This window comes from Hibiscus syriacus, unplaced genomic scaffold (assembly GCF_006381635.1).
Source record: "Hibiscus syriacus cultivar Baekdansim isolate YM2019G1 unplaced genomic scaffold, ASM638163v2 tig00116964_pilon, whole genome shotgun sequence".
Lineage (NCBI taxonomy): Eukaryota > Viridiplantae > Streptophyta > Magnoliopsida > Malvales > Malvaceae > Hibiscus > Hibiscus syriacus.
Genome location: NW_024063489.1, coordinates 1,168,819 through 1,195,696, shown reverse-complemented (window position 1 = coordinate 1,195,696; position 26,878 = coordinate 1,168,819). Strand labels below are relative to the sequence as shown.

Below are 26,878 nucleotides of genomic sequence, written 5' to 3'. Positions count from 1 at the left end.
GAGCGGATGAACAGAACCTTGTTAGAAAGAACAAGAGAAATGTTGAGGGATGCAGGCCTAAAAAAATCATTCTGGGCAAAAGCAGTCAATATCGCCTATTATTTGGTGAATCGATCTCCATCAACTGCAATAGAGCTGAAGACACCAATGGAGATGTGGACTGGTAAACCAGCTGATTATTCAAACCTTCATGTATTTGGAAGTATTGTATACGTGATGTACAACGCCCAAAAAATTTCAAAGTTGGATCCAAAATCCAGGAAATGCAAATTCTTGGGGTATGCTGATGGAGTAAAGGGGTATCGCTTGTGGGATCTCACTGCCCGCAAAGTGATCATTAACAGGGATGTTATCTTTGTAGAAGATAAGCTACAAAGAAAAGAAGACGATGATAGCGCTGAAAAGTCATAAACTATACAGATACATGTGGAAAAGGAGTTTGAACAAGGAGATTCTTCTGAAGCAGAACCAGAGAGTTCTGAAGTTCCAACAACTCGTCAATCAGATCGTGTGAGAATACGTCCCAATTGGCACTCAGGTTATGTTATAGAAGGTAATATTGCATACTGCCTTTTAACAGAGGACGGTGAGCCATCAACATACCAGGAGGCAATAAATAGCTCAGATGCTTCACTGTGGATGATGGCGATGTAAGAAAAAATCGAAGCCCTTCATAAAAATAATACATGGGACCTTGTGCCACTACCATAAGGAATGAAGCCAATTGGTAACAAATGGGTCTTCAAAATCAAGCGAAATGGTGATGATCAAGTTGAGAGGTATCGTGCAAGACTGGTGGTCAAAGGATATGCTAAAAAAGAAGGTATTGATTTCAATGAAATATTTTCTCCTGCGGTTCGACTAACAACAGTTCGAGTAGTTTTGGCAATGTATGCTACATTGAACTTATATCTAGAGCAGCTAGATGTTAAAACAACTTTTCTTCATTGAAATCTTGAAGAAGAGATTTACATGTTCTAGCCTGAAGGTTTTGAAGAAAAAGAAAAGAATAACCTGGTTTGCAGGTTGAACAAATCTCTGTACGGTCTAAATTAGGCGCCGAGGTGTTGGTATAAGAGATTTGATTCCTTCATTATGTGCCTTGGATACAACAGACTTAATGCAGACCCTTGTGCTTATTTCAAGAGGTCTGGTGATAACGATTTTGTTATATTGATGTTGTATGTGGATGACATGTTGGTTGCATGACCCAACAAAGATCATATTGAAGAATTGAAGGCATAACTGGCTAGGGAATTTGAAATGAAGGACTTGGGATCAGCAAACAAGATTCTAGGGATGCAAATTCACCGAGACAGAAGTAATAGCAAGATTGTAAGCCAATTTCTACCCCTCTTCCTATTAACTTCAAATTATCCTCTAGTATGAGTCATAGCAGTGAAGAAGAGGTTATGGAGATGTCTCGAGTACCGTATGCATTAGCAGTGGGAAGTTTAATGTTCGCTATGATATGCACAAGACCAAACATTACACAAGCAGTGGGAGTGGTTAGTCGGTACATGGCGAATCCAGGCAAAGAGCATTGTAATACAATAAAGAGGATTCTGAGATACATCAAAGGGACCTCAAATGTTGCATTATGTTACAGAGGATCAAATTTACTTATAAATGGGTATGTTGATTCCGACTATCCAGGGAATTTGGATAAAAGCAAATCTACTACAGGATATGTGTTTAAAGTTGTTGGTGGAGCTGTAAGCTGGGTTTCGAAATTGCAGTCAGTTGTGGCTACATCCACAACAGAGGTAGAATATGTATCACCTACACAAGCCAGTAAAGAAACAATTTGGTTGAAGATGTTATTGAAGGAGCTTGGGCACAATCAAGAGTATGTCTCTCTATTTTGTGACAGTCAAAGCGCCTTGCATCTAGCAAGAAATCCAACATTTCATTCAAGGACAAAGCACATACGAGTTCAGTACCATTTCATTCGTGAAAAGGTGGAAGAAGGGACGGTAGATATACAGAAGATCCATACAAAAGACAACATAGCAGATTTCATGACGAAAACGATCAATGCTGATAAATTTACCTGGTGTCGATCCTCTTGTGGCCTGTCAGAGACGTAAGCAACATGATTATACAAGGTAGAAAGAATGGTGTGAAGATATGATTGTTCCAATCAAATTTTCAAGTGGGAGAGTATTAGTTGTCATGCAAAATTATTAGTTGTTATGCAACTAATAATAGTTGTATAATGCATAATAATGGTTCATAATGCATTGTAAGTTGGCAACAATAATGGATCATAGTTGGCACTAATAATGGTTGAAAAGTGATATGGAAAAATCTCACATTTAGTCATTGTAATTTAGGGTATTTTCAATATTAGTCCTTAAAGCTTATACTATAAATACCCTAGCTCATTTAGCTTCAAAACCATACCAAAGCATTCTAGCTTTCTTCCAATACTAGAGAGAATTTAGAGAGTTTCTTGAGAGTTGTTTTCTCCTTTTTATCAAGAGAGAATTATCATTGTTTTCTCCTTGGTAGATCGAGAGAAGTTGTAATTCCTATTTTCTCATAGTGAAATTCTTCTACCGTTGTCCGTGGTTTTTACCCTATTTTATTTAGTGGTTTTTCACGTAAATTTTGTGTCTCTTTTATCTTCATTTTTATTTTCTCAAATTATCAGTTACGATTTTGCTCTATCCGATAGCTGTCTTCCGCAACATATATATTATTTAAATTACTATTCGTCTAATTAAAAAATTTATAACATTTTAGATTACATAAAAAAATATTTTGTGAGATGTTTAGAACTTACAATTAAAATAATTATACGAATTTATATTATTTTTTAGTTCTAAAATGTTACTATATCTAATTTAAAATATTAAGATTTTTAATAAAATTTTCAATCGTAATCTATTTATATATTATGTACGTTCTTTTAAATTTTTTTTATGTGATTCGAATTTAAGTTCTCTTTAAAAAGAAAACATTTGTAGTTGAACAAGATATCGTTTTTCATTAGGAAAACATTGCTTTCTTGTCCCCGCCGACTGATTTTTCATTCAGGAACTTTCAAAACAATTCAATGCACTCATCCCTAGTGTTCTAAACAAAAATTCTACTACGTATGTCTTGTATTTTAGTTTATTTTAGCTTCACATTTAAATCCCTTCATTATCCATGTTAAATCTGAATATTATTATCTAAATTAAAGTTAGAAAATTATTTATTGAATATCAAAAATCAGAAAATAAAAAAAATCAAAGAATAAAATAGATGATAGATACGCATATTTGATTTTGAAATTGCTATTTGCGATAAAGAATATATATAGATTCGAATTTATTATATATATAAAAATAAAATAGATTCAGACAATAAATAATATATAAAAATGAACTTTAATTTAATTTAATTAGTTTATTTTTATTTAATATAAAATAATATAATTTTTATTTAATTTTATACTATTTTTATTTTATTGTTCTTAATTAAATTAAATATTATTTATAATTAAATATAATATAATAAATTTGTTATATATAATATTAATATAAGTATTTTATTTAAACTTACATTTAAATAAAATAATATTATTAATAATAACAAATGTTGATTTAATTATAAATTATAGAAATAAATTGAGTTAAATATTTGTTTACTCTAAATTGAATATTGATTTTTAAATATAATTAACAATTTCAAAAATATTTTGTTATTAAAATTAAATGTTTGAAAGATTACATTTTTCTTAAGAAAATTATAGAAGACCGCTCGTGAGTGGTAAAGCGGTGTTTCTTGGCATTTTTATGCTTTTTTTTTAACTCGATCCAATTAAAAAATTATTTATTTTTATTTGATTTGATTCGATTGAGAAAATAGATACCTCTACCCAACTCTAACTTGACCTGGTATTTTGAGATAAAATCTTAATCTAGATCTATTTGAAATAATATATTTATTCAATAAAAATAAAAATTTAATTAAAAAAGTAATATATAAATGAATATTATTAAAATTATCATTAAACATATAATATAAAATTATATTTTTATAAGTAAGATCAAATCAAATATTTTTATCTCAAACTCAAACATAATCGGAATATAACCTCCAAAAAATTTACACCAAACCTGATTTAAACATTAAAAAATAAATAAATCCTATCAAATTGAAACCATCAAGTTCGACTTCCGTGTCACTGCAATGGCATGTGGAAGAAAGAGAAAATGGGACTGAAATGCCGGCCCTTTTGTTTTATTTTTTTGTCGTTTTCCTATACTGTTGTCAAGCATAGTATGTATAATAAATATATTTCACTCTGATATGTATACTTGTAATTAGTATATTTGTTGGCTGAAGATAAATTTTTAGTATTTAGAGAAATAGTTCGCCTTCTATAAAACGAGAGATCTGTCCATTACAATTCGGCAGCATTAATTACACAATATGGAAGTGGCTAGTTTGTTCAACGTTATACTCGGCATCTCCATTTTCCTCTTTGCATTAGTTTTGAAACCCATCCTACAAAATCGTAAAACTCGAAGAAATCTTCCACCCAGCCCTCCATCCTTGCCTATCATAGGCCATCTCCATCTTCTAAAACAACCAGTTCATCGAACTCTTCAGCAACTTTCACAGATATATGGCCCCATTCTGCTACTTCAATTCGGAAATCGTAAAGTCCTTGTAGTTTCCTCTGTATCAGCAGTCGAGGAGTGTTTTACTAAAAATGATATCATCTTTGCCAACCGACCTCGATTGCTTGCTGGAAAATACATCAATTACAACTATACTACCATGGGATTAGCACCCTATGGTGATTATTGGCGTAACCTTAGGCGGCTCACCACCATGGAGCTCTTCACCACAAGCCGACTCGCCGTGTCTGCTAGCATACGGCAAGAGGAAATTCAGTTATTGCTAAAGGAACTATTCCTGGCCTCGACCGAGAAACCGGCAAAGGTGAAACTTACATCCAAGTTTATAGAGGTTGGGTTCAATATGATTTTGAGGATGATTGCTGGAAAGCGGTATTACGGGAAAGATGCAGTGGACAAAGAAGCAGAGGAGTTTCGAGACATCATGAGAGGGATTGTGGAGATCAATGGAACCACAAATTTGAATGACTTTTTGCCTTTCCTGCGGTGGGTTGATTTCCAAGGTCTGGAGAGGAAGATGAAAAACTTCTCCAAGAAACTGGATAAATTCTTACAGTCCCTTCTTCAAGAGCATAAAAGGATGAGGGATCATTCAACCGACCGGTCTTTGGGTTCATCTAATGCAGTCAACAAAGGGACAAAAACAACTTTAATCGATGTCATGCTAACTCTGCAACAAACCGAACCGGACTTCTATACTGATGGAACCATAAAAGCAGTTATCTTGGTAAGCTAAGATCTATGAATATTTTGTGGTGAATGTTGATGTTCTTTTCTTTTCTTTGTCTTGCAGGTCAACCATCAACATAAGGCTCAAAAGCCTTTCAATCAGTAAACTCTAGAGTTATATCTTTGAATTTTGTTTGTAGGGAGTTCTAATTGCTGGAACTGAAACCTCATCGACAACCTTAGAATGGGCTATGTCACTTCTTCTCAATCATCCTGAAGTCATGTATAAAGCTTGGAAGGAAATAGCAGCTAAAGTCGGACAAGACAAATTCCTAGATGAAACAGACTTGCCAAAGTTGAGTTATCTACAATCCATAATTTCTGAAACCATGAGATTATTTCCACCAGTCCCGTTACTCGTACCACATGAGTCATCAGAAGATTGTGTTGTTTGTGGTTATGATGTGCCGCGTGGAACAATGTTATTGGTCAACGCATGGAGTATTCACAGAGACCCTAAGCTTTGGGAAGACGCCACAAGATTTATGCCAGAGAGATTTGAAGGCGGGGAAGAAGGTGAAGGGTACAAACTAGTTCCCTTCGGTGTGGGAAGACGGGCTTGTCCGGGGGCAATTCTAGGTAGAAAAGCGATTACACTCATACTGGGTGCATTAATTCAATCGTTTGAGTGGAATAGGATCGACAAGGAAGATATTGATATGAGAGAAGTGACCGGACTCACCATGCCTAAAGCTGAGCCCTTGGTAGCTTTGTGCAGTCCCCGCCCAGACATGATCAACCTCCTCTCCACAATATGAGACATTAGCAGATGTATCCTTTATGCATGTAAGATCCAATTTGAAATGAAGTACCGAGATAGGTAAAGACAAATAGGTAATGCAACCCTAATGTTCTGTGAATTTTCGCCCCTTTTATGTAATAAAAGTGAAGACTTTGTTTATCCTAAAGGTAAATACTTTAGAAGTTGCAAACATAACTGATTGGATTAGATTTCTGTTCTGTGCCATTTAAAAAAAATTACATTGAAGCTTCCGAAAAGAAAAATCCAAGGGTATATTTGGTTCTATAAAATATTTTTCCCAGTTTATTGGAAATTAGAAAATATGTTTGTTTAAAATAAATAAAGATGATCAAATAGTTGTTATCTAATTTTTTAAAATAGAGATGATCGAATAGTTATTAAATAATCAAATTAAAAATATAATTATTAAAAAAATTCATTACAAAAATTTAATATGTAAGCTATGTAAATATAAAATAATAAAGTTATTTTAGTTTATAATGACAATATAATGTTAATGCATATTAGTTATTAATTAAATTAAAAAAATAGACATAAAATATTATTGTAAACAAAAATGTCATTAAAATAAAAATTATGTTTAGTGTTGTTTAAGGCCCTCAAACTTCTTTTTTTTGTGGAACTAGTGTAGCCTCTTAACTTTTTTTTTTCATTCAATAGGACTTTTAAAATGAGTTGATGTGATAATACACAATGATGTTTTGACAATACATGATAAATGATGATGTGATAAATAAATTTAATTGATTTTTTACTAAATTTGAAGACTTAATTGATTTTTTTAGAAAGTTTAGGGATTTAATTAATTTTTTTAATAAAAAATTATTGAATTTTACAATATAAAATATAAATAACTATTAAGATATATAATATGTTAAATATAAAAATACTATAAAATTAAATTATTAAAAAATAATTTAAGGACTATATTGAGTATAAAAAAGTTTAGAGACCACAATAATTTATTTACAAAAATTTGAGGGTTTCATATACCATTAAGTCAATAAATTGTTATCAGGATTTGAACCCGTCTAAGTTAGTTAAAAATCTAGATCTAATGTTTTCCTATTTTTTAAAGAGAAAATAACTTCAGTGACCAAAAATCCCATATAATATACGATTTTAACCAACTTTTTCCGGATTTGCCAAAATGACCAACAAAATCGCAATGCGATCGCTAATTCGCAACGCAATCTCCATTATCGCAAATTCGCGTTGCATTTTCGCAATGCGATAGTTGAAAATCGCGTTGCGATGGTCTACAGTATCGTTGCGATTTTCCCAATTCGCAATGCGAATAAGTAAATCGCAACGCGAATTGGGAAAATCGCAATGCGAATAAGTAAATCGCAACGCGAATTGGGAAAATCGCAATGTGATACTGACTATCGCAATGCGATAATAAAAAATCGCAACGAGATACTTACTTTCGCAACGCGATACTGACTTTCGCAACGCGATAATACATAATCGCAATGCGATTTTCAAAGCGCCATTAGTATCCTGGCCAAGTATTTTATTTTTAAATTCCAAACATGAATATTAATATATTGGAACACTGAACTGTCCACAGTATATCCCGTAATCGCAACTCATAACCTAAAACCTAAAATCACAACTCAGTCCCATCTCCATCTCTCACTCTCTCACCCATCTCCGACGAAATCCGTCCCCATCTCCGGCGAAATCCGTCTATCTAAATCTCTCAGAGCCACCCTCACAATCAGAAATGGAAAATCAACCAAATCAACCAACGAGGGTTAGTTTTTTTAATTATTTTCTTTTTGAAATTTTTGTATTATTATTAAGTTTTTCATATTGAAATTGATGATAAGTTTACTGGTAATTTCAATAATAGATTAACCATTTCACTTAGATTGCTTATTAAATCAACCAAGAATCGCAACGCGAAATGCAAATCGCAACGCGATTTTAGTTTCGCGTTGCGATTCTCTCGTTGCGATAGTCATTTTCGTGTTGCGATTTTCATTTTCAGAAACTATTCTTCTTCTGCAATTGAAACTTGAATGAATTGCATTACTTCAACCAAAAAACAAAGACAAATACGAAATTCACAGTGTTGCATATTTAAGTTTGAAGAATAAACTACTACTATTTATGTTTATTATTGTTTTTGGTATATCTTCACAGTGTAGTTTTTGGTATATCTAATTTAGTATGTTTATTGTTTTTGTAGAACTTTTATTCGGCTCAATTGACCTTGAGAAATAAAGTCAGCCTGGCCAAAACAATTGCGTCGAAGCTTTCACCTGCACAAAGAAAAATGTTTGAGGATACATGCTTCGGGCCATGGCTGAAAGTACAACATCCCGGTGGAGATGCGATGTTGACACACCTGTTTCTTCAAACCATGACTAGCGATCTACCAGAGACTATACAACGTCGTGATGAAGAGATATGGTTTGATTTTCCACCGGCGTATACGTGTTTTGGGCGGGAGGAGTTTTGCTTAATCACCGGTCTACGCTTCAGACACGATGATGTAGGTCGGTACACTAGACACATTACCCGCCCATCATGGCTATCCCGGGTTTTTCCTGAGCTGGAGAGGCCGAGTCTACACGTAGAAGACCTGACAAGATTTTTGAATAATAAAGATGGTTTTACTCGGATGGATGACGTCGACGTTGTCCGAGTATGCCTTCTAATTCTTTTGCATGCATGCTTTTTAGGCAGAGAGGCCATACAACCTATTCCAAATGATCTAATCAAATTGGTAGAAGACCTAAATGCGTGGAACCTGTTTCTGTGGGGCTCGTATTTATGGAAAGCTACATGGAATAAGTTATCGTCTGCCTTGGATGATCGAAAAAGTTTGCATGGCGATGGTTCCAAATACACTTTGACAGGCTTTATTTGGGCCTTTAAGGTAAGAATTTTGATATGATGTTTCCAAAATTATAAGTAATTATTTAACAATTACTAATGTTTGTTATTATATTGTTTGTAGATTTGGATATTTGAGGCCTTTCCCGCCATGAAGACATATGCAATAAAAACTTCAAATGATATTCCCATGGCTATTTCCTGGAAGAGGAAACAGACCTTGCAATGGGAAGATTTACTACGGTATACGACAATAAATAATGTAAGTTAACATAAATACTACCATATGTTTATAAACAAGTTATTACCAGTACACGTTTAACTTTGTTTGAGCTTTATATTGTTAGGAGGCCAACACTCCTCTACAGAGGCTGACACCCACGGAAGCTGAGCTTGCCACTGATTGGTGGCAAGCTAGTAAGCGTTTTTTTGATGGAACGGTTGATGAGCAGCCTCCACTTCGGGAGCCATCACCTCGCCCAGAGCTATCACCTCACCCAGAGCCATCATCTGATCGACCCGGCTATACACCTCCACAACGACAGCCATCACCTATTCTGTCACATCATCGAGCCTCTTCTCCACCATCACCGCAAGATAGGCGATCGGCAAAGATGCCACGACGTTTATCTCCCTGTTCTCCACCTCCACCTCAACGGGATGAGTTAGGGGAGTTACGTGATGAGGTCAATGCCTTGCGTGAGGAGGTCGGTACTTTACGCAAAGACGATGGTGCATGGCGTGTTGAGGTGTCTACATTACGCGGTGAGGTAGCCGCTCTACGTGAGATGGTAGCATCGTTGCAGAATGAGGTTCATACTCTACGCAACGAGGTAAGTTTAAGATTTTTCATACTCGTAATTCATTCGGTTGCTGCCAATACTGCTAAACTGTTTTTGTTAGTATTTGTTTTTGATTTTGTTTTTGTCTTTTGGTTGAAGTAATGCAATCCATTCAAGTTTCAATTTGCAGAAGAAGAATAGTTTACTTTCGCAACACGAAAATGACTATCGCAACGCGGAAATGGCTATCGCAATGCGAAATGAAAATCGCAACGACAAAATCGCAATGCGAAATGAAATCGCAACGAAAAAATCGCAACGCGAAATGAAAATCGCAATGCGATTTGTGTTTCGCGTTACGATTTTGTCGTTGCGATTTCATTTCGCGTTGCGATTTTGTCGTTGCGATTTTCATTTCGCATTGCGATAGCCATTTCCGCGTTGCGATAGTCATTTCGCATTGCGATTTTAAGTTTCGTGTTGCGAAAGTAAACTATTCTTCTTCTGGAATGTTTATATGTTGTCCTTTTAAATGTTTATATAAGTGCTTACTTCTGGAATGTTATCTGAGCATTTTGTGAACTATGATAGAATAATGATTTGGGTGAATACAATGCTAGTTTGAAACATATTTGTCTTTGTTTAATATCATGTCTGTTTATTTACTGATTTATGTATTAATTTTTTTTAGCGGCCCGATAAGGTGGATGTTTTACGTCGGGTTTTCCTTGCACGAAGGAGTTCACGCATCAGACGGCGTGGACGTGCTATTACGTCTCCGTTCACCCCAATGGTGCGAAGACTCCGCAAGAAGAAGCCCGACTCACCGGTCATCCCTCAAGAGTCCCCTCCAATCGTTCAAGAGGCCCCTATTCTCCCTCAAGATTCCCCCCCACCGTTCAAGAGGCCACTGTCATCGTTGAAGAGGTCCCTCCCACCATTCCAGAGCCCGATTCACATGGGGTAATATATCGAAGTATTGAGAAACCCCCACCGGTTCCGGACATGATGGATGAGAGTTGGCTCTCGTATGAGTTACCGGCTAGTACCCTTCCGGTATCTGAAGTGGAGAGGAGACAACTACCAGAAACAATTGTGGATAATACCCTTTGGGCTAAGACCGCAGTTGATTTTTATCTACATGAGCGGAGCCAAGGGTGTTACACTGACATCAGCAAACTCAACGATGAAATGTTTTTGTTGCTTGATCGGTCTTGGTGGGGTGTGCTATTAGGGGTTGAAGACAGTGGCTATTTGGATGGGGAGGTAAGACTATATTTGTCTTATATATGATTTGATTAATTTGTTTAAAAATTAATGTAATTCACTAATATATGTATTTTTTTGTAAAACAGCATATCGATGCGTGGGTGTCACGTCTACTAATAATAAGGAAGCTTAGGAAAAATAAAAAAATTCGCTATATACAATAATGCCGACGGCTTTTCACACAGTTCACTTGAAGAATCAACGAGATGAATCATTTTTGTTGGGCAATGGACAAGCTAAACTTTATCCTGCATGGTGGGAGGTCGATACGGTTAGTGTTTATTTTTTAAATTTTTTAAAGGTGTTCATAAATAAGTGCGCAAATAAATGAATTATTACTTATGATCGCAGGTGTTTATCCCTGTTTTGGAACGTCGTCACTGGCTTCTCGTCCAACTTCAGCTCTCATCCCTGAAGATAATAGTGTATGACAGCATGATCAATTACATATCACTGTCTGATTTGAGAGATATTTTCAAGGGATGGAGCTCTCATTTGGCTAAATTCTTGGATGAGATTAAGTATTGGAGTCATTCTGGACACAAGAAGCCAAAGAAGTTCAATGTCACAGTTGTCAGAGACGAGACCGCGCCACAGCAATCGCCGGGAGCCAGAGGGGATTGTGGTCCTCTCGTATGCCTTTGCTTGGCGCGTTTGACGACGGGAAGCACAGAGTTTTTACCTCCCACCGATAGAGATAGAGCTGCAGTAGGCTTGTGGTTTCGGCATTATATGGCTAGAGCAATATATTCGAGACGCTGCCTACCTGCATCCGCGTTATGAAAGTGTCCATTGTTAATTGGTAAGTCAAATGCAAGTTTTGTTAACATATATACTCCTTTTGGTTTGAAAATGTTTGGTTAAGTACCTAGAATTCAATAATTTGCTGTTTGTAGGTTTTAGATGTGTAGGAAGTCTTGTTTGAGCAAATGTTTGGTTTCTGCAGGTTAATCCTTAAGTGAGCTGCGTGAAATGGATGTACGGGGTCACAAAGTTGTTGATTCATTGATTCAATAATTGATGAAGAAATAAGAATTATTATTATTTTTTGATTGTTTAATTGATTGTAAAAGATGATTTGTAAATCTTGATTTGTTTAATTGATGTGTACATAATTTGTGTTGAAATGTAATAGTTGATTTGTTGATTTTCAATCTGCTTTATGTTGAAGGCAAAACAGACTATCGCAACGCGAAATGGCTATCGCAACGAGAAAATCGCAATGCGAAATGAAAATCGCAACGAGAAAATCGCAATGCGATTTTCATTTCGCATTGCGATTTTCTCGTTGCGATAACCATTTTCGCGTTGCAATAGCCATTTTCGCGTTGCGATAGTCAAATGAATGTCTAATAAGTGATGAAAACTGAACAGATCATAGCAATGTTCAAACTCAAGTTACTAATACATGCCTAACTGAAAATGTTAAAAGTGGACACATAAAATACACATAATGCAAGTTTTGTTAACATATATACTCCTTTTGGTTTGAAAATGTTTGGTTAAGTACCTAGAATTCAATAATAATTGTTAAAAGTTTATGCATGTTAATCCTCGTTGCCTTTTTCATTTCGCATTGCGATTCTATCGTTGCGATTTGTATTTCGCATTGCGATGGTCAAATGATTGCCTTTCGCAACGCAATTTTGACTTTCGCAACGAGATAATACAGAATCGCAATGCGAGTTTCAAAGTTCGCAACAGGTTTTAGTTTCGCAAGCCAAATTTTTAGTGTATATATATACGCAGCAGCAACAACTCATAACCTAAATCCCTAAATCGCAACTCATTCCATCTCCATCTATCACTCTCTCTGGCGACATTCGTTCCAATATCCAACGACATCCTTCCCCATCCGGCAACAGGTCTTAGTTTCGCATCTCGTTTGTTTAGTTACAACCATGAAATCATCTAATGTTGATCATGTTTGGATAGATTTGTGTTTTGGAGGGTCATGGGAGAATGTTCATGGTGTTTTACAATATATGCCTTTACCCATGAATCTTCAACTAAAACTGTCATTAAGAAGTTAACTTATGAAACCCTAATGTTACGTGTTTCAAGAAATTGAATTTAGAGCCCCTAAGTGGATTTAGGCTATCTTATCAGAGAAATGGTAAAGTTTATTTGTTAACCGACAATGAAGATGTTGAACGATTCATTGCTTACATTAATGTTTCAAGTGATGATGTTACATTGTATGTTGTTGAACCTAGAAGTAGTATTGTTGGGTCAGTAGCGGGTAGTAATCAACTAAGTGGGTCAAAAAACCCACAGCCTTTCTCTAATCCAAATCCAAATCAACTTTCAGCACCAAATTCCAGTTTTCGTATTGACCAATTAGACGATGATGAGCCAAGAGAAAAAATTGTGAGTACTAGTCAGTATTCGAAATTTGATCTTGGTCAATACCCGAACTTTGATATTGGTCAATACACGGATTTTGATGATGTTTCAGAAGAAGAAACAGACCCTGCGTGTAATGATTTTGATATTGGTCAATACCCGAATTTTGATGATGAAACACCCGTTGCCGAGGAAGATGTTGTTGATGATAATGAGGAGGAAGTTACGACTGTGAATGAACATGTTGAACATCCATTATGTAATTTATATAATCCTGAAGAAGAAAAAGAAGAAGAAAAAGTCCCCGAAGAAAAGAAAATGCCACGGGAGTATAACTGGAATATGCCAGATTTACTTCAGTTACCGGAAGAAGAGTTGGCAAAGAAAGCAGTTGATTGTTACACAAAAGTTATTCGTATCAAGAAAGATGATTGTTTTGATACAAAGGAAGACTTGAAGATAGCTTTGTATACGAAATGTGTGGAAGATGGCTATCAACTAAAAGTTAACAAATCAAGCAAAGATCGTTTCGAAACAAGGTGTACGATTGACAAAAACTGTACGTGGCGTATGATTGCAAAGAGGATAAAAGATTGCGCAATGTTTCAAGTTAGGACTTTTATTGATAAACATACATGTTCAAGAACCCAAGTTTTTCCTCACCATAGACAGGCAAACAAAAAGGTGTTGGGTGGTTTTCTGGCTGAGTTAATGTTTTTGAATAGCAGGGTATATCGAGGACATGAAATTATGACTGACATGAATGCTCGGTTCAAGATTAGTATATCATATTCTCAAGCTTGGAGAGCCAAATGTTATGCCTTGGAATTGTTGAGGGGGTCGCCAGAAGCATCGTTTGCCCAACTGCCGGCTTATTGTCACAATTTAAAGCTGAAAAATCCTGGGTCGATAACTCATATCAAAACAGATAGAGATGGACGCTTTGAGTTGCTGTTTATCGCCATTGGTGCTGCGGTTAGTAAATCAATATAATTCTGTTGACTCATTTCTGTTAGTTACATGCATTTCACATTTAAATGATTATATTTCTTGTGTATATTATTTTGTAGATTCATTCGTTTATTACTTGCATGCGCCCAGTTATTATAGTTGACGGAGCACATTTGAAAGGTCGATACCTTGGAGTAAACTTATTAGCAGTAGCATGGATGCTAACAATGGGATATTGCCATAGCTTACGGGGTTGGCAAATCTGAAACCTCTGATTCATGGACATGGTTTATGGGGCATCTTAGGGATTGCATAGGTCCTATTAGCAATCTGACAATCATATCCGATAGGGCAAACTCAATTGACAACGCTGTTAGAAGGTGTTTCCCAGATGCTTTTCACGGACTTTGTGGTGTTCATTTGTATAGAAATCTAAAATCAAGGTCTGCTGGTATAAAAAAGCACAAATGGACATACTGGAAGGCTGTAAAGGCTTATCGGGAAGTGGATTTCAATAAGCATATAAACTGTTTAAGACGTGTTTGCCTCAGTGTGCTCAAACACTAGAAGATGTCGGGTTTGAAAGATGGTCAAGAGTACATCAACTTGGAGCAAGATATGGTTTCATGACGTCTAATAGTGCAGAATCAATTAACGCTCTAAGTCGTCATTCTCGGAAATTACCCATTACTATGTTAATGGAGTTTTTTCGAGCCTCTATTCAACAGTGGTACTACAATAAAAGAAACCATGCATGTATTATTTCTTTGAATTCGTAACTTATCATATATTTTACTAAGTATTATTTATTTAAATTTACAGGAACATTGGAACATCGTGTTACACCATGGACTGAAAAAAAGATAACGAAACGTGTTGTGAAGTCAACGTCATGGAGAGTGAACCATGTTCAAACACTTTGTTTGAAGTACTGGATAATAACTTAAATGGGCTTGTCGATCTAAATGCAAGGACTTGTAGTTGTATGAAATGGCAAACATCTGGTTATCCATGTGGCCATGTTATAAAAGTTGCTCTTCATCTAAACCAAGATGATTCAAGCACATACGCTATGGATTGCTACACTACAGAAGTATATCGACAGACTTATGCCGAGATTGTCTACCCTATTTCACATCCTTCTGAGTGGGACATACCAGATGACTTACAAACAGTTTTGCCACCAGCCATGGACAGAAGGCTACCTGGCCGACCAAAAAGTCACGATCGTATACCGTCTAAGGGTGAAGAGAAGAAGAGATCGACATGTAGTCGGTGCAAGGAAGTGGTCATACAAGGTTGACATGTGGATCACCATGCCATCACAATCATCTTTTCCTCTACCAAAATATGGATCATCATCAAAATCCAAAGCTCATATGGTGTCAAGAAAAAGGCAATCAAAATCGCAATCATCTTTAAAATCCCAATCACAACTGGCTTCACCTTTTGGGACTGTTAACTTAGGTGATTTTTAAATGTAAACGTTGTATTATGTAGATTTTATGTGTGAACTTTTAACATTTTTAGTTAGGCATGTATTAGTAACTTGAGTTTGAAAATTGCTATGATCTGTTCCAGTTGTTATCACTTAATAGGCAATCATCTTAATGTCCATCGCAACGCGGAAATTACTATCGCAATGCGAAATGAAAATCGCAACGAGAGAATCGCAATGCGAAATGAAAATCGCAACGCTAATTTCGCAATGCGAAATGAAAATTGCAACGAGGGAATCGCAATGCGAAATGAAAATCGCAACGCGAATTTAATTTCGCGTTACGATTTTCATTTTCGCGTTGCGATTTTCATTTCGCATTGCGATAGTACTTTTTGCCTTCAACATAATGCAGATTGAAATCAACAAAATCAACCATTACATTTCAATCAATTAAACAAGCACAAATAAGAATTATGTTAACATCAATTAAACAAATCAACTTTTACAAATCACCTTTTACAAATCAATTAAACAATAAAAAAATAAGCAATAATTATTAGAGAAAATAACACTTCTACTATTGAATCAACTTTTGCTGCCATACATCATTTTCACGCAGCTCACTTCTGAGATTAACCTGCATAAACCAAACATTTGCTTAAACAACACTTTCTACACATCTAAAACCTACAAACATCAAATTATTGAATTCTAGGTACTTAACCAAACATTTTCAAACCACAAGCCTATAAACATACCAAATGTTTATGGACATTTTTATAACGCGGATGCAGGTAGGCAGCGTCTCGTATATATCGATCTAGCCATATAATGTCGAAACCACAAGCCTACTGCAGCTCTATCTATATCGGTGGGAGGTAGATACTTTATACTTCCTGTGATCAAACGGTCCAACGCCAAGCATACGAGAGGACCACAATCCCCTCTGGGTCCTTTCGTTTGTTGTGGTGCGGTCTCGTCTCTGCTAACTGTAATATTGAGCCAAATAAGAGCTCCATCCCTTAATAATATCTCTTAAATCAGCCAATGATATGTAATTTATCATGCTGTCATATACTATTGCCTTAAGGGATGGGATCTGAAGCTCGATGAGAAGCCAATGGTTACGTTCCAAACAGGGATAAACATCTGCAATCATAAGTATAATTCATTCATTTGCGCACTTATTTATGAATACCTTTAAACTCAATCTAAAATAAACACTAACCTTATCGACCTCCCACCATGCAGGATAAAGTTTAGCTTGTCCATTGCCCAACGCAAATGATTCATCTCGTTGATTCTTCAAGTGAACGGCGTTAAAAGACGTCGGCATAATTGTATACCGTGTATTTCTTTTATTTTCCTTAAGTTTCCTAATTATTAGAAGACGTGACACCCACGCATCGATATGCTGTTTTACAAAAAAAGACATATATTAGTAACTTACATAAATTTACAAAAAAAATAATCAAATGAAAATATAAGAAAAATATAAGACTTACCCCCTCATCGAAATAGCCATTGTCTTCGACCCCTAATAATACGCCCCACCAAGACCGATCAAGCAACAAATAGATATCATCATTGAGCTTGCATATGTCAGTGAAACACCCCTGGCTTCGCTCATGTAGATAAAAATCAACTGCGGTCTTAGCCCAAAGGGTGTTATCCAGAATTGTGTCCGGTAGTTGTTTCCTCTCCTCTTCAGATACCGGTATGGTACTGGCCGATAACTCATACGAGAGCCAACTTGAATCCATCATGTCCGGCACGTCAGAGGGTTTCTCAAGAATCCTACATATGACGCCATGTGAATCGGGCTCTTGAATGGTGGGAGGGACCTCTTCAACGATGACAGTGGCCTCTTGAACGGTGAGAGGGGACTCTCGAGGAATGATAGGGGCCTCTTCAACGATAGGAGTGGACTCTTGAGGGATGATAGACGAGTCGGGCTTCTTCTTGCGGTGTCTTCGCACTATTGGGGTATACGGAGACTTAATAGCATGTGCACGCCGTCTAATGCGTGAACTCTGTCGTGCAAGAAAAACCCGACGTAAAGCATCCACCTTATCGGTCCGCTAAATAAAAATACAAATATCAGTAAATAAACAGACATGATATTTAAACAGTGAAAACAAAGATAAATATATTTCAAACTTTCAACCAAAAGACAAATAAAGACAAATACTAACTTCACAGTGTTAAAGTAAAAAGTTTAGCAGTTTTGGCAGCAACCGAATAAATTTACTAAGCAATCTAAGTGAAATGGTTAATTTAAGTGAAATTACGAGTAAATTTATCATCAAGTTAAATATGGAAAATCTTAAACTTACCTCGTTGCGTAGAGTATGAACCTCATTCTGCAACGATACTACCATCTCACGTAGAGCAGCAACCTCACCACGTAAAGTAGACACCTCCACACGCCATGCACCATCGTTATCGCGTAGAGTACCGATCTCCTCACGCAAGGCATTGACCTCATCACGTAACTCCCTTGACTCATCCCGTGGAGGTGGAGAACAGGGAGATAGAAGTCGTGGCATCTTTGTCGGTCGCCTATCATGAGGTGATGGTGGAGAAGAGACTCGATGATGTGACGGGATAGGTGATGGCTCTCGTTGTAGAGGTGTATAGTCGGGTCGATCAGGATGGCTCTCGAAGTGGAGGAAGTGGAGGCTGCTCATCATTCGTGCCATCAAAAAAAACGCTGACTAGCTTGCCACCAATCAGTGGCAAGCTCAGCCTCCGTGGGTGTCAGTCTCATTAATGGAGTGTTGGCCTCCTAAAAATATAAAAACTAAAACAAAGTTAAACGTCTACTATTAATAACTTGTTTATATATGATAGTATTTGTGTTAACTTACATTATTTATTGTCGCATATGGTATTAAGTCTTCCCAATCCAACATACGTTTCCTCTTCCAGGAATAGCCCTAGGAATATCATCTGAGGATTTAATGCATATGTCCGCATGCTGGGGAAAGCCTCGAATATCCAAATCTACAAACAATATAATAACAAACATTAGTAATTGTTAAATAATTAATTATAATTTTGAAAACATTATATAGAAATTCTTACCTTAAAGGCCCAAACAAAGCCTAACAAAGTGTATTTCGACCCATCGCCCCGCAAACTTTTGCGGTCATCAAAGGCAGACGACAACTTAGTCCATGTAGCTTTCCATATATACGAACCCCACGGAAACAGATTCCATGCATTTAGGTCCTCTACCAATAATATTAGCTCCTGAGGAATAGGTTGTCTGGCATCTCTGCCTAAAAAGCCGGCATACAAAAGTAGTATAAGGCATACTCGGACAACATCGACGTCATTCATCCGAGTAAAACCATCTTTCTTATTAAACAATTTCTTCATATCGTCGACGTGTAAGTTCGGCTTCTCTATTGACTCATCAGGAAAAACCCTGGATAACCATGATGGGCGGGTGATATGACGAGTGTACCGGCCTACATCATCGTGTCCGAATCGTAGACCAGTGATTAAGCAGAACTCCTTCCGCCCAAAACAAGTATACGCCGGTGGAAAATGAAACCATATCTCTTCCTCACCACGTTGTATACTGTCGGGTAGATCGCTAGTCATGGTCTGAAGCCACAAATGGGTCAAACTAGCATCTCCACCCGAATGTTGTACTCTCAGCCATGGCCCGAAGCAGGTTTCTTCAAACAATTTTCTTTGTGCAGTTGAAAGCTTCGAAGCAATTGTAGTGGCTAGGCTAACTTTATTCCTTAATGTCAATGAAGCCGAAAAAAATTTCTACAAAAAAACAATAAACATACCAAGTTAGATATACCAAAAATTACACTGTCAAGATATACCAAAAACAAAACAATAAACATAAATAGTAGTTTATTCTTGAAACTAAAATTTGCAACACTGTTTTTGTCTTTTGGTTGAAATGAAAATCGCAACGAGATAATGAGAATCGCAACACGGAAATGACTATCGCAACGAGAGAATCGCAACGCGAAATGACTATCGCGACCAGACAATCGCAACGCGAAATGAAAATCGCAACCGCGAAATAAAAATCGCAACGCGAAATGAAAATCGCAACGCGAAATGAAAATCGCAATGCGATTTTGGTTTCGCGTTGCGATTTTTATTTCGCGTTGCGATTATTTCGTTGCGATAGTTATTTCCGCGTTGCGATTTTCATTCTCGAAACTATTCTTCTTCTGCATTACTTCAACCAAAAGACAAAGCAAAGACAAATACTAACTTCACAGGCTAAACAGTTTAGCAGTATTGGCAGCAATCGAATGAATTTAATAAGAAATCTAAGTGAAATGGTTAATCTATTATTGAAATTACCAGTAAACTTATCATCAATCTCAATATGAAAAACCTAAAATAATGCAAAAATTTCAAAATAAAAATAAAAAACTAACCCTCGGAGGTTGATTTTCCATTTCTGAATGATTGTGAGGGATTTTTGACTGTGAATGGTTGTGAGGGATTTCGCCGGCGATGGGGACGGAAATCTTCGGAGATGGGGACGGATTTCGCCGTAGAGAGTAAGAGATGGAGATGGGACCGAGTGTTGTGTTTTTGGGTTTGAGGTTATGAGTTGCGATTACTGTGGACGGTTCATTTTCCGATTTATTAAGAAAAAATTCGTGTTTGGAATTTGAAAAAAAAAATACGCGTTAATACGAATGGCGCTATGTAAATCGCGTTGCGAAAGTCAGAATCGCGTTGCGAAAGTCAGTATCTCGTTGCGATTTTGTATTATCGCATTGCGATAGTAAGTATCGCATTGCGATTTTCCCAATTCGCGTTGCGATTTACTTATTCGCATTGCGAATTGGGAAAATCGCAACGATACTGTAGACCATCGCAACGCGATTTTCAACTATCGCATTGCGAAAATGCAACGCGAATTTGCGATAATGGAGATCGCGTTGCGAATTAGCGATCGCATTGCGATTTTGTTGGTCATTTTGGCAAATCCGGAAAAAGTTGGTTAAAATCGTATATTATATGGGATTTTTGGTCACTGAGGTTATTTTCTCTTTTTTAAATGTACAAAATAATTTTAATGAAAATACTAAAAATATCTTTTTAATGATTTCACATTTTCTTTTATTTTTGTTTTCATTTTCCATAAATCATTTTATAATTTTAAAAACAAACACGTTTAATTCAATGTTTTTTTTAAATGAAATAAAAATAGTCTATACTTTTTAGAACCAAACGAATCCTAAAATTATCTTCCCATTTCCTCTTTTGTTATTTTATTTCCTTCCCTTCCCTTTTAACTTTAAATATAACACTTTCTATTATATTTGAAAGTTTATTCATATAAATATGTTAAATTCAAACTTATGAACTATTCAAATTTATAATCAATCATTTTTCTAATTTTTCGTAAAGGTCTACATGAACTAAGTGACTTCGTTAGCAAATGAATTTTTATTATTTTTTGAGGTCTCTAGTTCGAGCATCAAGAATGTTAGGAGTATGAACGTTTAATGTCAAATAGTTAAAAATTATTTTTAAACACGTACTACCTTATACTTATCCATATTAATAAAAAAAACTTTTTGTACATGTGTTGATATAACAACATTAATTAAATTGCAAATAATTGGAGATTAAAACTTCATTACTAAATTTAATCTTACAAGTAAACATAAATTTAAACCTCAAAATAATCATGATTTCATATAATTTATCAGTTTAAACTTCATATGAAAGCATGATTACTTGGAATGTAAACCGATGTATTCATATGAAAGCATAATTACGCGAGGAAAGAAGGCTAGGGTTTTCAAAAACTTGGAATGTAAACCGATGTATTCATTGAAGGATTCAAAAACCTCATAACCAAAACTTTTTTACAATTTTCAAAAAACTCACTTTAATTTTAGGGTTTTATTCCTTAAATAATATTTTAATATTTCATATTTTCATGAGAAATGATGATGTGGATCGTAAAAGCATGTGTGGAAAATCAAAAACAGTAAACTAATTCCACGTCGGTCCTTTCGTTAAGCTTTTAACGATGAGGTACTAAAATGAAATCAGAACAAAACATTAAGTATTGTTCTGAAAAAAATTAAAGTTTAGATATTAAAATAGAAAAAAACTGATAATTTAGGTATTAAGTGCATAGTTTACCCTAACTTTTATTGCCCTACAATAAAATGAGATACTTGTCCATTGCGATGAGCGGCATTTACCAATATGGATTTGTTCAACGCTATACACCGCATCTCCATTTTCGTTTTTGCGTTAGTTTTCAAATTCATCTTACAGAAACGTAAAACTCGAAGGAATCTGCCACCTAGCCCTCCTGCTTTGCCAATCATAGGCCATCTCCATCTTCTAAAACAACCAGTTCATCGAACTCTTCATCAACTTTCACAGAAATATGGCCCCGTTCTGCTCCTTGATTTCGGAAATCGTAAAGTCCTTATAGTTTCCTCTGCATCAGCAGCCGAAGAGTGCTTCACGAAAAATGATATCATCTTTGCGAATCGCCCTCGGCTGCTTGCTGGAAAACACATAGGTTATAACTATAACACGATTGGATTCGCACCCTACGGTGATTATTGGCGTAACCTTAGGCGTCTCACTACCATGGAGTTCTTCTCCACTAGCCGACTCGCCATGTCTGCTAGCATCCGGCAAGAGGAAGTTCAGTTATTGTTAAAGGAACTATTCTTGGCCTCGGCCAAGAAATCAGCAACGGTGGAACTTACATCAAAGCTCATAGAGGTCGTGTTCAATATGATTTTGAGGATGATTGCCGGGAAGCGGTATTACGGGAAAGATGCGGTGGATACAGAAGCAGAGGAGTTTCGAGACATCATGAGAGAGGTTGCGGAGATGAGCGGGAGCACGGTTTTGAATGACTTTTTGCCAGTGCTACAGTGGGTTGATTTTCAAGGTCTGGAGAGGAAGATGAAAAAGATTTTCAAGAAAGTGGACAAATTCTTACAGTCCCTTGTTGAAGAGCATAGAATGATGAGGAAAGATTCAACAGATCAGTGTTTGGGATCATCTGATGCAAGCAGCACAGGGACGAAAACAACTTTGATCGATGTCATGTTATCCCTGCAACAAACTGACCCTGAAATCTATACCGATGAAACCATAAAAGGAGTCATCTTGGTAAGCTAAGATCAATGATTTTTCGTGTGCTGATATTTTCTTCTCTTGCCGGTCAATATGTGGCTCAAAACTCTCATGGCCTAGGTGTCAATGCTTTAAAGTCAATAATCAAGTCAGTAATCTGAAAAATATATTATGTTTAAGATATATTTATATTAAAATAAATCCAATTTATAATTTAGTATAATGGTGGTCAACTAATTTTTAAAAAAATATTTTTTATTATTTTAATAAAAATAAATAAAAATAAATTCATATTTTTTAATTAAAATTAAACTACTTAAGAAACCTTAGATGTTATTTTCAAACCATACAGTGATACAGAGAAAGTGGGTTTCTATCCAACTTCATAGGATTTTTTCATTTTTAAAAGAGCATATCTTATATCCACATATACTTTGCCTATCAAGTCAGTAATTTATATTTTAGATCATTAAAAACAATTTCAAATTTTATTTAGATCTTTATATTATATTATTCAATTTTTATTATCAAATAGATTAAGTCATTAGTAATACTAACACTTTTAAATGATTTTAATGGAAAAATGAATTGACACTTTTATATACTATAATTTGTACGTATCATTATCAATAATGTTTAATTAGTAATCTAAATATTTTTTCTTATAACTTATAAAAAATTAGTTATTTTTGTGTGAAATTCAAACCAAAAATTATTTAAATTATCGATTAAACACTATATAATGATGATATATATAAAATATAATTAGTAAAAGTGTCAACTTCATTTTTAAAAAAAAATATTATTTAAGGGTGTTAGTATAAATAACATATTTTACTAACTATAAAAGTTAAATGATATAGTTTTACTAAATAAAAAATTTGTGATTTGAATGAATATTAAAGTTAAATTCAATGATCTAAAATGTAAATTATTCTTTGTAGTTTCTAAACATCAGATCATTTAAAATTGTTTGCAGGTAATGCTAATTGCTGGAACTGAAACATCATCGACTACGATAGAATGGGCCATGTCACTTCTTCTTAACCATTCCGAAGTCATGTCTAAAGCTTGGTCTGAAATAGCTGATGAAGTCGGAGAAACAAATTTTTGGATGAAACAGACTTGTCAAAACTGAATTATCTGCAGTCCACAATCTCTGAAACTTTGAGATTATTTCCGCCAGCCCCATTTCTCGTACCACATGAATCGTCAGAAGACTGCGTCGTTTGTGGTTATAACGTGCCACGTGGAACAATGTTATTGGTAAATTCATGGAGTATCCAAAGGGACCCCAAGCTATGGGAGGAGGCCACAAGATTTATGCCGGAGAGATTTGAAAGTGTGGAAGCAGGTGAAGGGTGTAAACTACTTCCCTTCGGTTGGGAAGGCGGGCTTGCCCCGGAGCTGTTCTGGGTAGGAAAGTGGTTGGTTTGGTACTTGGTTCCTTGATTCAGTCATTCGAGTGGAACAGGGTTGCCGAAGGGGAAATCGATATGAGGGAAGGCCCGGGCCTCACCATGCCCAAAGCGGAGCCCTTGGTAGCTGTGTGCAGTCCCCGCTCAGGCATGCTCAACCTCCTCAACGCAATCTGAGACACTACCATATCCGTGGTTTATCCAACTCAATACATGTAAGACCTGGTTTGAGAATAGAGTAACAATGCAGAAGAAAGTATGTTAGTAGTAAATATTATATTTAAATAGTTTATATTATGTGAGCAATGCCAAGATGGTAGCTTAATACATGATCATCTTGAAAACAACCATTTCTTAATATGTTCCCCTACAGATGCAAGTAATTAAGAAGATGACATGAGATGCTTTAAGTTTGAGGGGTTGGTTTTATAGGCAGTTTATCTATTAATTTACACAGAGAAACTTATTAGGCCCAGAGCTAGTTAACTCCATTTCATAATCTCCAGCTTACAATAAAGTAATCCTCATCTGAATTCAAATATGTTGTCAAAAACTTGGTTCAATGGCATTTGTAAAGTGATTCTATCAACTTCTTATTCATGGAGAATTGGCAATACGTTGGGCAAACCCATTATATTTTTTTTCTCGATTTTTTTACGATTTTAAATTCATTGAGGGGAGAAGTAATAATTAATTTGATAAAAAAATATAAAAATAAAATAATAAGTTTTTATAATTTTCATGTCAATAATTAATCGAAAGTTGGACGCGAAATAATAGAGGACCAAGATGTTTTGAAAAAATTATCTCTACAAATCTTATGTTATAAAAACTAAATATAGAAAGGGTAAACTACACAAGATACCACCGAACTTTAGGCGTTATACTGTTTACAACGCTGAACTTTTATTTTTATCAATTATAGTACTAAACTTTTATTTTCGTTTCAATTATACCACTGGGTTGTTAAATCGTTAACAGTCGGACCAAAACGACGTCGTTTTGATGATGTGTCTGCATTGAAAGCCATCAGCCACGTCAGCAACCTTCAACCATGTCATCGTGTTGTTAACGATTTAACGATTCATTCGCATAATTGAAACAAAATCAAAGTTTAATGTTATAATTGAAAAAAATTAAAAGTTCAGTGATAAAAGATAAAATGTTTAAAGTTCGGTGATATCCGGTGTAATTTACCCATATAAAAATACAAAACATGTCAACTTGTAATTTTAGCTTCATGTAGTACTTATCCAAAAAAAAATTAGCTTCATGTTTTGATTAACAAGAAAATTGCAACGGCTAGTGCTTTTTCCCTAATGAAGAGGAAAGATTGTTGAATGAAAAATAGAACATAGGAAACGTGGCAACCGGCTAGAGTGCTGCTCTGACGGATGGATATAATGGGTTTGTTGCGAGGTAAGTTAAGTTGGTAGCAGAGGTGGGTTTTTATAAGGATTGCTTCTTCGGGGGGAAAAAGAAAAGTTGTTCATTGCCTGCCTTAAACGAGAACCAAAGAGGAAAGCAACCTTGTGCGATAAAAATTGATCTCTTAACAAAATCACAATCAACTAAACAATGAAGGAGAAGGCTATTGCATTTAGAGCAGATGCAGATTCAAGTGAAGTTGGTGTGTCCTTTTCATTTCAGAGCCCACACTCAATACTGTTTCTTTTAAATCTCCTAACTAAATATTTCTGTAAGAAACCGATTCGTCACTCGACACCCAAAGTCTCAAACCCAAGGAAATGGCTGATCCTGAATCCCCTACTGCTAACGACTCTGCCGTAGCAACTATGGAGTCGCACCAGACCCAAGTAGACGACACCGCGGCCAAGCTCAATAACCTCACATTTAAAATTTGGCCACCCTCCCAACAAACTCGTGACGCCGTCCACAAACGTCTCGTGGAGACGCTGTCGTCCGAATCCATCCTTTCCAAACGCTATGGGGCGATCCCTCAGGAGAAGGCTCCAATCCTGGCCAAGTTGATCGAGGAGGAGGCTTTCTCGGTTGCAGAGGCATCATTCTCCACCGAAGAGGACGGCATCGAGATTCTCCAGGTGTATTCCAAGGAAATCAGCAAGCGGATGCTCGATATTGTCAAAACTCGAGCTGCCACTGCCAGTGACTCTCCTCCCTCAATTCCGGCGGAGGTAGACTCGAATAACGTGGCAACTGCTGTCGGTGAGGAGAATTCTTCGGTTGTCAAGGGCGAGGATTGAGTTTGAGCATTCTTGTTCCTCACTTTGTGTCTCTTTAGGGTTCTTTTTGTTGTTTGGCTGGATAATTGGTATTGCTAGGGTTTTATTGATCTGTTTTGTACTGACTACAATATTGCGGGATGCTTGTATACCTCGATCATTGCGGGATATACTTCATTGCTTATATAGCATGATAATATATATTTTTTGTTTTTCTTTGTGTTTTTCTGTAATCTTGATGGAAATGTGATTGGTTTGATTTTCCTAGCTCTGTTCATTGATACAGTTCAAAATTAAGGGTGCTAAAATTTTTATTCATTGATGATCTTATTTCCAGTAACTCATCACCTATTTCAACAATTCGTTTATTACTTTCAT

At 35.9% G+C, this 26,878-nt stretch overlaps 2 protein-coding genes and 1 pseudogene across 2 annotated transcripts; all 3 read left to right on the top strand.

Annotated features, from left to right (window-relative positions):
- The first annotated feature begins 4,383 nt into the window (after positions 1-4,383).
- Positions 4,384-6,267, top strand: LOC120191065 (cytochrome P450 81Q32-like). Its single transcript, XM_039194070.1, has 2 exons — positions 4,384-5,364; positions 5,507-6,267. The coding sequence occupies exons 1-2, from the start codon at positions 4,426-4,428 to the stop codon at positions 6,122-6,124; spliced, it is 1,557 nt and encodes a 518-aa protein (XP_039050001.1). The 5' UTR covers positions 4,384-4,425; the 3' UTR covers positions 6,125-6,267.
- Positions 6,268-21,948: 15,681 nt separating this feature from the next.
- LOC120191066 lies at positions 21,949-24,646 on the top strand (annotated as a pseudogene).
- A 1,344-nt stretch (positions 24,647-25,990) lies between these two features.
- Positions 25,991-26,670, top strand: LOC120191093 (MFP1 attachment factor 1-like). The gene has a single exon (XM_039194094.1). The coding sequence runs from the start codon at positions 26,045-26,047 to the stop codon at positions 26,519-26,521; it is 477 nt and encodes a 158-aa protein (XP_039050025.1). The 5' UTR covers positions 25,991-26,044; the 3' UTR covers positions 26,522-26,670.
- The last annotated feature ends 208 nt before the right edge of the window (positions 26,671-26,878 follow it).